The sequence below is a fragment of the Larus michahellis genome, chromosome 2 (assembly GCF_964199755.1).
Source record: "Larus michahellis chromosome 2, bLarMic1.1, whole genome shotgun sequence".
Classification (NCBI taxonomy): domain Eukaryota; kingdom Metazoa; phylum Chordata; class Aves; order Charadriiformes; family Laridae; genus Larus; species Larus michahellis.
Window position 1 is genome coordinate 9,781,248 of NC_133897.1, and position 12,075 is coordinate 9,793,322.

The window sequence follows — 12,075 nt, forward strand, 5'->3', positions numbered from 1 at the left end:
ACCACCACCAGTACCTCCACCACATACACCTCCACCACCAATATCATAGAATCTTAGAATGGTTTAAGTTGGAAGATCTTAACTTAAAGATCATCTAGTTCCAATCCCCCTGCCATAGGCAGGGACACCTCCCGCTAGACCAGATTGCTCAAAGCCTCATCCAGCCTGGCCTTGAACACCTCCAGGGATGGTGCATCCACAGCTTCTCTAACATGTTCCAGTGTGTCACCATCCTCATTAGTGAAAAATTTCTTCCTGACACCTAATCCAAATCTACCCTCTTCCAGTTTGAAGCCATTACCCCTCGTGCTATCACAACATGCCCTTGTAAAAAGTCCCTCCCCATCTTCCCAGTAGGCTCCCTTTAAGTACTGGAAGGCTGCTATAAGGCCTCCCCAGAGCCTTCTCTTCTCCAGGCTTAACAACCCCAACTCTCTGCCTTTCTTCATAGCAGAATCTCTTCCTTAGTATCTGATCTAAATCTACCCTCTTCCAGTTTAAAACTGTTAGCCCTCATCCTATTGCTCCACTCCCTGATAAAGACTCCCTGCCCATCTTTCCTGTAGGCCCCCTTTAAATACTGGAAGGCCGCTATAAGGTCTTCCCCAAGCTTTCTCTTCTGCAGGCTGAACAACCCCAACTCTCTCAGCCTGTCCTCACAGGAGAGGTGCTCCAGCCCCCCGATCATCTTCGTGGCCCTCCACTGGACCTGTTCCAACAGGTCCATGTCTTTCTTGTGCCAGGATGAGTATCTCCACCACCACCACCATCTCCACCGCCACCAGTATCTCCACCGCCACCACCAGTATGTTCACCACCTCCCCGGGGCGGGCTGGTGGGCGCACCTCGTCCCCGGCCTCTCCTCAGGTCTCCCCCCCGCGCCCTCAGCGGGCGGTTACGACCGTTGGCGGGAGGACGTTGAGGGCCGCCCCGCGCGCCCGCCGCGCGCTGCCGCCCCGCCCCACCATTGGCCGCGGCCGTGCCGTCCCGCCGCCGTCAGCCGCGAGACGAGGCGCGGGGGGGGGGGGGGGGAAGGCGGGTGGTGTGTCCCGCACGTCATATCAGCCGCCCGCCCGCCATTGGCTGCGCGCGCCTCACCCGACTGGACGCGGGCGCCCGGGCTGGCGCGGCGCCTCCCGCGCTCGGCGCTCGCGCCGGATCCCGCCCCGCCCCGCCGCGGCCCGGCCCCGCGGGTGAGGGGAGGAGGGAGGGGAGGGGCGGCGGAGCGGCGCGGAGCGCGGCGGCGGGGCCCCCTCGCTGCCTCCGGCCGCCGGTAGGTCGGCGGCGGGTAACGTGACACCCGCGGCTGGGGGCTTATAAACCTTAAGACGACAGCGGCGGCGGTGAAGTGGCAGGGAGGTGGCAGAGCGGTGGCGGGTCGCCCTCCCTCACGGGCCGAGGCGGCGGGCGCAGCCCCCTGAGGTGAGATGGGCGGGGAGGCCCCGGCGGGCCGGTTTGACGCCAATCCTGAGGGAAGAAGGGGTGGTCTAACGCGATCCCTGAGGGAAGAAGGGGCTGCGCGGGTCTGACGGGAGCTGCGGGCGGGGGGATCCCTGTCCGCCGCCGCCTCTCCCGGAGCCGGGGACCCCGCCGCGGACAGGCCGAGGCGGCGCTGGCAGCCGGCTGGGCTCCCGCTTTCCCCCCGCCCGGCGGGTGCTGGAGGCGGCGGCGGTGTGATTGGGCCGCGCTGCCCCGTTGTAACGGGCCGGTTTACCCCCACGTGTGTGTTTCAGGACGGCGGCGAAGCCGATGCCCAGGCTGGAGAGCTGCGCCTGGAGCTGCTCCTGCGCCGCCCGGGGAAGGCACAAACCCCCGCCGGGGGACGCAGCCGCCAAGGCGGGCGAGATGCTGAGCTCCTCCGTCCCCGGCCCTTCGCTGGCGGTGGCGGGTCACGGAGGACGCAGCCCCACCGGTGCCACCACCAGTGCCACCAGCGGCACCTTGAACTGGAGCCAGCACCTGGTGCAGCGGAGCGTGGTCCTCTTCGTGGTGGGCGCGTTCATGGCCCTGGTGCTGAACCTGCTGCAGATCCAGCGGAACGTGACCCTCTTCCCCGACGAGGTGATTTCCACCCTCTTCTCCTCCGCCTGGTGGGTGCCCCCGTGCTGCGGGACGGCAGCAGGTGAGTTACTGATCCCCACGCGTGATTTTTCCCCCCCATCCTCCCGTGGGGAGGCAAGGCGGTGGGGCTGAGCGTGACCCATGCAGGTGGGAGCTCAGCACTTCCACCACCTGCGGCGAGCGACGCCAACCCTGGCTTTTGGAAGGATGCGTGCCCACGCCAGCTTCACCCACGGGCAGCAGCCACCCACGCGTGTCCGAAGGCTTTTTTTTTTTCCCCTTTTTTGCACTCATTGTGGGTAAAGTGTATTTTGGACACACGCGTCCGTCCCCCCTTCCCCGTGAGCGCGGCGGCTGGGCGCGGGATTCCCCCGCGCTCCGCCCCACGGCGGGGCACGAGTGGGGCCGCGACGCGGGTCTCCGCCCCCTCGCCGGCCATTGGCTGCGGGCGAACTGGTGAGTGGCGGGCGGCGCTCGCCATTGGCTGACGGCGCGAACTGGCCACGGGCGGGGCCCAAAACACGGAAGTCACGTGCGGCGGCGCCCGGCCTGGCCCGCTTCTGTTCGCCACACGCCCTTGGTCAAGCCCCCCCCACCCCACATTAGCGCCTCCAGAGCTGTCGCGCAAAACATCCCGAGAAACTCCCGTGGGCCTCGGTGCGGTTGGCGGAGCAGCCGGTGTTTACCCGGCGCGTTAGCATGCGTAACTCCCTCCGCTCCTTGTCAAAATAAAGCCTTGATGAAGGTTTTAAAGGGCTTTAAAAGGCCTTATATAAAAGGGGAGAAAAAAGAAAGACGGAAAATAAAGGAGAAAAAAATAAGGAAATAAACCCACTGTAATCTTTTTTTAATTTGCATTGAAACTACTTTGAACAACTCTACCATGTTTTGTTTTGGTGGGTTTTTTTAATGCAGTGATATTGTCCTGTGCTACTTGTACCTCATAGTAAGGGAATATGAATGATAAACTGTAAACTTGAATGAATGATAAACTGTGTAGTAAAAAGATTGCCAGGGGATATGCTCTAATGAGAGGTCTTGTAGTCCTGTCACAGTTGGATAAATCTTTGGCATTAGCTGTTACTGTAAGGTAAAAGTCCTGGTAAGTGGCATCAGAATAGTGAAGCTGTTTCAGTATCAGATGATATGTTTTTCTTAGAATGGTTTCTCTTGTAGCCTTCTTGACATAGAAGCTATTCCTTTTAGGGGTGTGAGTAGGGGGGAAAAAGGTGTTAGGAAAGGAAACAAAGAAACATGGATATTACATACAGTTAAAGCAGCTTGTCTAACTCTGGAGCTGGTGACAGCATGTGGAGTTGCAAGGCTTATAAGAATGGAACTCATCTACTGTTTGTGCTAGCAACTGAGATAACAGTAGCCTTTGTTTTTCTTCTGCAACTAATTTGCAGACTGAGGATGAGAAAATGCTAGATGCGGATAAAAACTTTGTCTGCTTAATGTGAGTAGGTTTTTTTCCCTGACAATAAATATGACTGATGGCAGATACTTCTTTAAGTTCTGCTTCTGTTTGGTATCAAAATTCATCTAATTTGGATGGCAGCGTAGGCTGATGTACAGCCCAGCAGAAGGAGAAAAAGCAGCTCTGCCAAGAAGCTTTTGAGTCCAGGCAAATATTTAATTTGGGGCCTGATTCACAATTGATGAGTTGAGTTCATAAAACTGACTGCCCTGCTCATGAGCAAAAACCACATATTCCATTCCTCGTGGTAATTAAGCTTTTTGTTATGCTTTATTATCTATTGGTACAAAACGAGCATCTGATCAGGATGTCAAATGATATACACTCATGGGAGAAAAGGAGCTTGCAGTCAGATACCTTAACATTGCAATATATATATCTACTTTAAAGGTTCAAACAGAATATTTGTGTTAGTGTTGTGTGGGGTTTTTTTTGTTTTGTTTTTCTTTTCTGGAGGGAGGTAGTAATTGTCTTTTCACCAGGCTTACAGTAGCGTGATAAGCACCTCACTACTTTGTCAAGTACTTATTTGTCAAAATAATATTTAGTGATATTGAAGTAATCATTGTATAACAGTTAGTACAAGTAGTCTTACTTCTCTTGCAGCTGTTGTTGGCCTGCTGTATCCCTGCATTGACAGCCACCTTGGGGAACCACACAAATTCAAGAGAGAGTGGGCCAGTGTAATGCGATGTATAGCAGTTTTCGTTGGCATTAACCATGCAAGTGCTGTATCCTTGAACTAGTTTACATTGTTGGTTGATGTGCTTAGTCTGTTTTCATGAAACAGTTTCCCCCATTCATGTCTGGGAGAATTAAAAAGGTAAGGATGGTGCTACTGGCAGAGACATAAACTACTGTGAGACATGCAGTATTCTGCAGTAGTTAATTTAAGATAGATGACACAGTTAACTTAAAAGTAGTTGGGGGGGACATCTGGGAGGGGGGACGGATAGACATCATAGTATATCTGGTGCAACTGCAAGCATAGCAGTGTAAGTTGTGTTATTTTAATCTGTATGTTTTATACATCTAATATTTAACACAATTAACTAGTGGGGTACACTGAAGCGTGTTCTTTGTGTTGAATAATGATGCAGAAAACCTAAATCAGCAAGGATAGGTTACGTGAGACAAAAATCCATAAAAGTTAAATATGTTACAATACGGTATATTCTTTAGATGCTCAGTGTGACAAAAATTGATGTTGCCTTTGCACTCACGCTCCAGTCAAAGTCAGCAAGAGCTATGATTGCTCAGCAAGTCTGAAAACCAGATCCTTAACATATTGTATATATAGAGACAGAATCATGCTCACATTCAGTTTGATTCCTCCCTTATCCAGTTTCAGCAGCAGGATGTCTGCAAACTTAAAAGGATTGTCCTTAACATCTTTTTCTAGAAACTAGATTTTGCAAACAACGTCCAGCTGTCCCTGACTCTAGCAGCCTTATCATTGGGTCTTTGGTGGACATTTGACCGTTCAAGAAGTGGTCTTGGACTTGGAATTACAATAGCCTTTGTAGCAACTCTGATAACCCAGTTTCTTGTATATAATGGTGTTTATCAGTAAGTTACTCTTTTAAAATACTATTTCAACTCTCTTGTCTTAATTAAAAACGGGTTCACGTGCACTGGAAGTTAGTTATTAATGTATTTGGCATGTTCTTGTAATAAGACATTTTATTTGTCTAAGGCAGCTAATTGTCTGGTTGTTCCAAATGACCAGAATGAGAACTGGGGGTGGAGGGTGGGGAGCAGATGAATTGGGATGTGTATTGAAATGGTAACAGCTCATCAAACTGAACTTCTGCTGTCTTGGTGTATCATTAACTGTGTCTCAGGAGAGAGAATTTCTGAACCATGCTAGCTAGGACATTGGGTTTTAGAAGCTTTTCAAGTCAACAGACTTGATTTGGTCTCCCTGTTTCTCCTTCTGTGCTATTGGTTTGATTTGGTCTCTCCCTGGACCCAGGGAGAGAATTCTGTGGCATCTTGTTAAGTGTGCTAGGTGATGATAATTACTTGTCTCTAACTTATTTCCTTTTATTTACTAGGTATACATCCCCAGATTTTCTTTACATCCGTTCTTGGCTTCCATGTATATTTTTCTCAGGAGGTGTGACTGTAGGAAACATAGGACGCCAACTGGCTATGGTAATTACTGTATAATTAGTATTTCCTTTAACAATTCAAATACTTTCCATTGTTTTTAGTCCAAGAACAAACTATGCCTTTAAGGGTATGACTCACAAATTGACAGAGATAAATATAAGGTATCTTCCCAAGAGTTGAAATGTAAGCGTACAACCTGTGTTGCCAGTAGAGTGGGAATTGTCTTAGTGATTGTTTGAGGATCTTCTGTAGTTAACTTCTTCCAGCAACAGCCTAAATAAGACTGGAATCAGTACGCCACTTCTGGTGAGAATCTTAATAACTCCTGCTCTGTCAGTACTTCGAATTAACATCTAAGGAAGCTAGAAAACTGAGACGCAGATGGGCTTTCACTAACTATTCAAGCGGTAAAGCTTTTTTGTTATGTAGATGAAAGGAAAACTCCCTATATAGCATTAAATTCCACCACTTTAGAACCAAATACACTCTTTTGGGTCACTTAAGACATAGTTCAAGTATCACTCTATATATGGGATAATACAGTACAAATGACTGTCTCATTTGCGAGGTTCTTAAGTATTTCCTTATAGTGTGCTTAAGAGTAAACCTGGCTGTATGCTTGCATGTCAGTCTAAGGTTTGATTGTGAAAAGTGTTCTGACAGTGATGGATAGTAATAATTAATACTGTATTGATTTAACTTCTGTCTTCCTTGCTACATAAACCCTTTATCCTGGAAAACATCCTTCAAGTATTTCACTTAAAGGCTGCTGCGGTTTAGGTACCTTTAATTTTTACTGAAAGAGGAGCCTTTGTAGACTTGGGAGTTCCTGAAATACTAGTCTCTGAACTGTTCAGTAAGGGGGAAAGCTGCTTTTTGTGACTGAGACATGAATGAGTAAAAAGATTAGTCTAAAACTAGCTGTCTTGTCTGTAACAGGGCTTTCTGTCTCTTCTACCTAGCCTTGCTAACCCAGTGGATGGATGCTAATGTACTTCTAGAGTGGATAGTCTGAACTTGATGCTGCAGACGGACAGGCTTGCAGATGAGCTGGGGAAGAGCCATGTTGCTTGATCACCACTGGCAAACGTTAAAGATCAATTGCTTTAGTATTGATTCTCGGTTACACTAAATTAACAGTAACCTCTGGTAGAAAAGGCTGTTTAGAAAAAAAAAAAAACAACTTGGGGTAAATTTACTCCTACTCCTGTTCTTGAGGTTTTTTCTTTCATGCTGACTTGATGCCAAGTTACGGGTTTCCTGGGACCATGGTCACAATCATAACTTCACAGTCAGTATTGGTTTGCTCTGAGGCTCTTTAAAATACAAACTCATTTATCTCCCTTAAAGTCCCAGCGGTGCATGTGTTTTTTCTTAGGACTACATGTATGGGGGGAAGAGAGGTATAATTACTTTTTTTTTAAATTTGCCACTCACATCAAGTGAAAAAGATATGTTACTGTGGTTTTACTTTAGCTTTGCTATCGCAAGCAGAGTCTCAGAGTAAAATTATAGTCGGTTTTATGCCACAGTTCTGTATTTCACACTTGGCATATGCAGCACTTCCACTTGCTATGCTTCTTATGTTAGAAATCAGTGGAAGGTGATCTTAAAGAAGAAAGAATTAAAAGAGTTAGGCACATAGGATTATTTTTTTCCCTTTGCTGTCTTTTCACCTGGCATCTCACCTGAACGTAGTTAAAATCAGACTGTCTTCTGCCTGCAACTTGCCTGTCAATCTTGTCATCTTTCCTCCAAAGAAAAAGAAGTTGGCAAGGCAAAGCATTCTGTTCTGTTTATCTAGAATTATCTTCTCATGTGTTTTACATTACCATTACTTAGTCTGGAAAAACTTGGAGAAGCCCAACATATTCATAGGAACACTTCTGCAAGTCACTGTGAAGCGTTCACTGCTGGAAATTCAAAGAAATACACTTCTAAACCAGAATGGTAGCATTCAGTCTACTAGGTTTTTCGTCTATAGAGATGACCCAAAAGCATCAGTCTATTTTGTCAGCCATTACAATTATGGCAAGAAGAAGGAATATTGCATTTTCTAAACTAAACCTGAATAAAACATTTATTTTTGTAGCTATATTTTCCTGTAGTCCCTGAGCTGTTTGGCTGCCTGTGGTAGTTGCAGATCAAACATTTTCTGGGCATGTCTAGAGCAGGAGGTGGCATCTGTGGAAAATACTCTAGTGGGGTAAAGTTGCCTTGCTTTTTCCTCGGCCCCTGCCTGGCATTTGCAGTTAGAAAAGAAATTAGAATGAGAACTGTCCCCGAGACGTCTCTTCCCATCCTAAGAAATGTTAGCTGGGAGATGATTGCTGCTTTTCAACCACTGGATTTCAAGCTCACTTGAAATTACACGCAGTAACCAAGTGCAGGGTTACCTTGAAACAAACCTGCTGTTAGCAGAGGGTTTTGCTCGTTTGTTGTTGGTTGTTTGGTGTGTTGGTTTTACTGTCAGCTTGAGGGTGAAATTCAACATTTTCTTTAATAGCTTTATTTCAAAAGAAAAGGTGAAGGTGCTGCTGCCGCCATCAACTCTTGCTGCTCATTACAGCACCTAAAGTTGCTCAGTCACTGCTTGGCAGCTGGGTTGAAGGGATGGCAGCACTTCATTTTGAGTTGTAACCATCAGTTGTAACCAACATCTGGCAAACTAGGGTGGTATTCAGAACTTGGTCCTCACAAATATCTATTGTTTGCTAATGTGTGAGGCTGCAGAACTGTGAACACATTCAGTACTTGCAAATACATTGGCATTTTCACTGTAGAATGAGAAGAATGTATTACAAGCTTTGTTTTAAAGAAAAGGTAGTTAAATTTCTTACACTGACATATTACAGGGCTTCATACTAGAAAAGGGGCTTAGGAGGAAATGAGTAAGTCTGTCTGACACCAGGCTTTGATTGGAAGGTAAAGTAACTTGTGCTTGAAGACAGTTTGAAAGAGGGCTGTTTAAAAAAAAAAAAAAAAAAAAAAAAAAAAAACTGAATTAATGCCCATTAATTGAAGAACTGTTTACCTTCTGCTAAGAAATAAACTGGCATAGGGAGGAAAGCTAACAAAGTCTTATGAAAAGCATTGCAATTGGTAGATGGATTTATCAGATGCACTAATTGAGGCAGCACAGACCCATAGTGACTTTTCTGTCCACAGTTAAGGAGCATATCTTTGAGCTTTTATAAGAAGTCTGATAGGTCATTGTCAGCCTAAATGAAGTTACTTGATTATTTAAGCATTGAAAATATTGCATCACTGATCAGATGGCATTAAAATATAACCTGTGTTTGTTGGTTTTTTTTATCCACAGGGTATTCCAGAGAAACCACACAATGACTAAATCTTTGAAGAAGAGAGCACGGTGCCAGTGTGAAAGCAACATTACGAAGATGTGTTCCTGTTTTAAATTGAAGATTATTTAGAAAAAATAATCTTTTTATGGGCTCACTGCACAAATGACTTGTGGAAAAAAATATTAATCCACTCTTAGAATAGCCAAGTGAAATTAACTGCTTATCTCAAAATCTTACCCTGATTTACCGCATAAGCATTTGCGTATGGCTGTTCTCTGGAAGAGTTTAACACCAAGTTGCATACAACTATTCAGGCTAAGTGGCAGCTTTCCAAGTATTAGATTCCACTCTAAGTTATTGAAGCAGCTGCCATATTTTAAAGCCTTGAAACTGAAATTTAATTACAAGCTCTTGTATCAGTGCCCAAAGGAAGTAGATCGACGGTGCTTAACAATGATGAAGTATGGTTTAATAGGAATAGTATTTATCCAAATCTTTAAGAAATAGGGTTATTTAAAAATAAGAGTGATCGAAACAGATTAAAGGCATTGCACAAATGCTTTTAGGAGTCTTATGAAGGAATCATGCCCTTACTTGTAATGCTGCATTAAGTTTCTGTCTTTGACAGTGGAGAGGGTTGGAGGAACGAAAGGCTGGAAGTCACTTAGTTTGAAATTTCTAAATTGCTTCAGTATGATAGGTGAACACTGGCGACAATCTTGTTCTAACATGAACTTTATCAGGAAATTCTGACTGGAAACTTCATTATTTCTGAAGCTTTCAGTCAGATTTGCTAGAATCAAGTTCTGTCCCCCATTCAGTAAGAAATTCAAGTGTGTGTGCATAATCTTAATACTAGATGTATGCTTCAGTATCTTACTGAAGGAATTCTTTGGTATCTTAAATGTCTGGTGTCACTGAAAAAACATGCACTGCAGGCCATTGCTTGACCACTGAGTATGTGCCCCCAGTTCCTGAGATCTGCGGTTTCCTCCTAGAAGTGCCCTTGATCTTCTGTTTGAGTCAGGGTTTTTGACTGAAATAGTTGGAAACAGAAGCAGGCCTAAAATGTGATTTAAACTGTATGTGAAGAACAGCTCGTTTTCTCAGTTCAGTTTCTGAAAGAGATCACTACTTGTTTTTTCACAACCCTATAGAACTTGCAATCTGTGATTGCCTTCTTAAAAAGAAAAAAAAAGTGCTTATGTCACTACATTAAACATTTGGTGTTTCTTAATACTTAGTTCTGGTGAGCACAACATATTCATTTGATAGCTTAGACCACAGGAGACCTAAATAGCAAGTATTAGGTCTTAAAGTTGAAGTGCAATGTACAGTAAATCTGAGCCTTGTGTTCTCTTCAATATCGATCATTTCTTATGAGAGATTAAAGAGAAAAGGGTTCTGAGTTCATTTCAATGCTGCATGGAGTCAAATGGAGCAATAATTTATTTAACTAGTAAAGCTAGTTTTGTTGTATCTTTCATTGAACCCAAATTTTTAGAAATACTCCAATTTTGTGGTTATGGTGTACTTGTAAACTTTTATGGATTTGCCTTTTTGTATTATGCAATATTTTTTTTGTGTTCATTTCCAATCCTACATGGCTTCAGATATAGTTAGAGGCATCAGTTAAAGACTGACCCATCAAAAAAGCTGTTGAGGCGAGGAAGCAGTGTTCTGGCTGTTTTCACTCTTCTAAGGGAATGCTATAACTGCTGCTTGTGCTTTTTTTGTAGCAGGAAAAGTTTAGCACAAAGTCCGTATTACGGAGCGGACCCCAATTCTAATCTTGCTTTGGTGTAAATCAAGAGTAATTTCATTGGTATAAGATCCTTCCTCAAATGTTAAAAGCCTAAATAATCACATTTTATAGGACTACTTGAAGAAATTAGATCCTCAGATCAGGGTTGGATCAGCTCAGCTATTTTAAGAAGCATGCTACCTGCTGGGGAGACAGTTTTGTGATCATCTTGACAGCAGTCTCAAAACATTATAAAAGTAAAGGTGACAGTGACGTCTACAGCTGTTTGATTGATAGAGAAGTATTTAAGATTTATTTGTAAAGGCTGAAACTAAATCTGTTTGTGTTAGAAATAATGCAGCCAAAAATGTAAGTCAAAAGTTCATTTTTTGCCAATACTTCTTGAGTATGTTAACCAAAGTGATTTAAGTTTGGAAGAGGCAGGAGGGGAGTGAAGAAAATTTGCACTATTCTGAATTTGAACACTTAAATTCTCATTCTTACTGATAAGTTTTCCGCGGTGTGTTTGGTTTTACACTTTTTTTACTATTAAAGTTTTAAGATCAAGTCGTGTTTGCCTTAGATTCTCTGTATTCACATTATGCAGGAATCTTTCTTGAAAAGGACAGTTGTTATGGTTGCATAACAAATATTCAGTCATGCATACTCAGTGGCTTAAAAAAAAAAAAAATCCTAAACTGAATTTAGAGATCAGCTTTTTAGAGGGGTTTCCAGCTTGGGTCACACAGTTGAAGAAAAAGAGTCTTGCTACCTTGCCAAGAAAGCGGCGTTAAGTGTGTGTTATGGTTATGTGACTTAAGGTAGAGAATCCTATTACCTTTGTCTTCCAAGGTGCTGAAATTCATAATTTGAAACAAAATATGGAGGGGGCAGGGTAAAGACGCAGATTCCTGTTGAGGCTTGGTTATCTGCCGTAGTGGTTAATAAACTCTGAAGCGTCTTAAAGAGTGCAACCAGTAAGAATGAGTAAGCACAGCTGGTAGGGCTAAGCAATTCTAAAACTCTTGCATCATCTAATTTAGGGAAGATGGCATCTTGCAAATTTAGACAAAAAGTCTTCAATTTTACCACACTTAAATATTTACTTAGGGCTTCTGGAAGCTGCTATATTTGTGGTGGAAACAGCAGAATGGCTTTTTGACCAATCTTCCTCTGTATCAGTACAGAGTCTGTTGGCTTAGGTGAAGAAGGCTTAATTAAGAACTTCTTAACTGTTTTAGCTTAAATAACCTGTGCTTGCTAGCTTCAGTGCGTGACAGCTGAGGAGGTAGGTGTTAACAGCTCTAATCTGAGGATGGCCGGGATCCTCCAGGTACATCGCTTTCTCTAAAACTCTGCTCAGATTTTGC

General features: G+C 44.3%; 1 protein-coding gene across 1 annotated transcript; it reads left to right on the plus strand.

The window, feature by feature from the left end:
* The first annotated feature begins 1,195 nt into the window (after positions 1-1,195).
* INSIG1 (insulin induced gene 1) lies at positions 1,196-11,272 on the plus strand. The gene is made up of 6 exons (XM_074574114.1): positions 1,196-1,422; positions 1,734-2,122; positions 4,148-4,272; positions 4,944-5,110; positions 5,599-5,698; positions 8,979-11,272. Exons 2-6 carry the CDS (start codon positions 1,750-1,752, stop codon positions 9,006-9,008), a joined length of 795 nt encoding a protein of 264 aa, XP_074430215.1. The 5' UTR covers positions 1,196-1,422; positions 1,734-1,749; the 3' UTR covers positions 9,009-11,272.
* Positions 11,273-12,075: the final 803 nt, after the last annotated feature.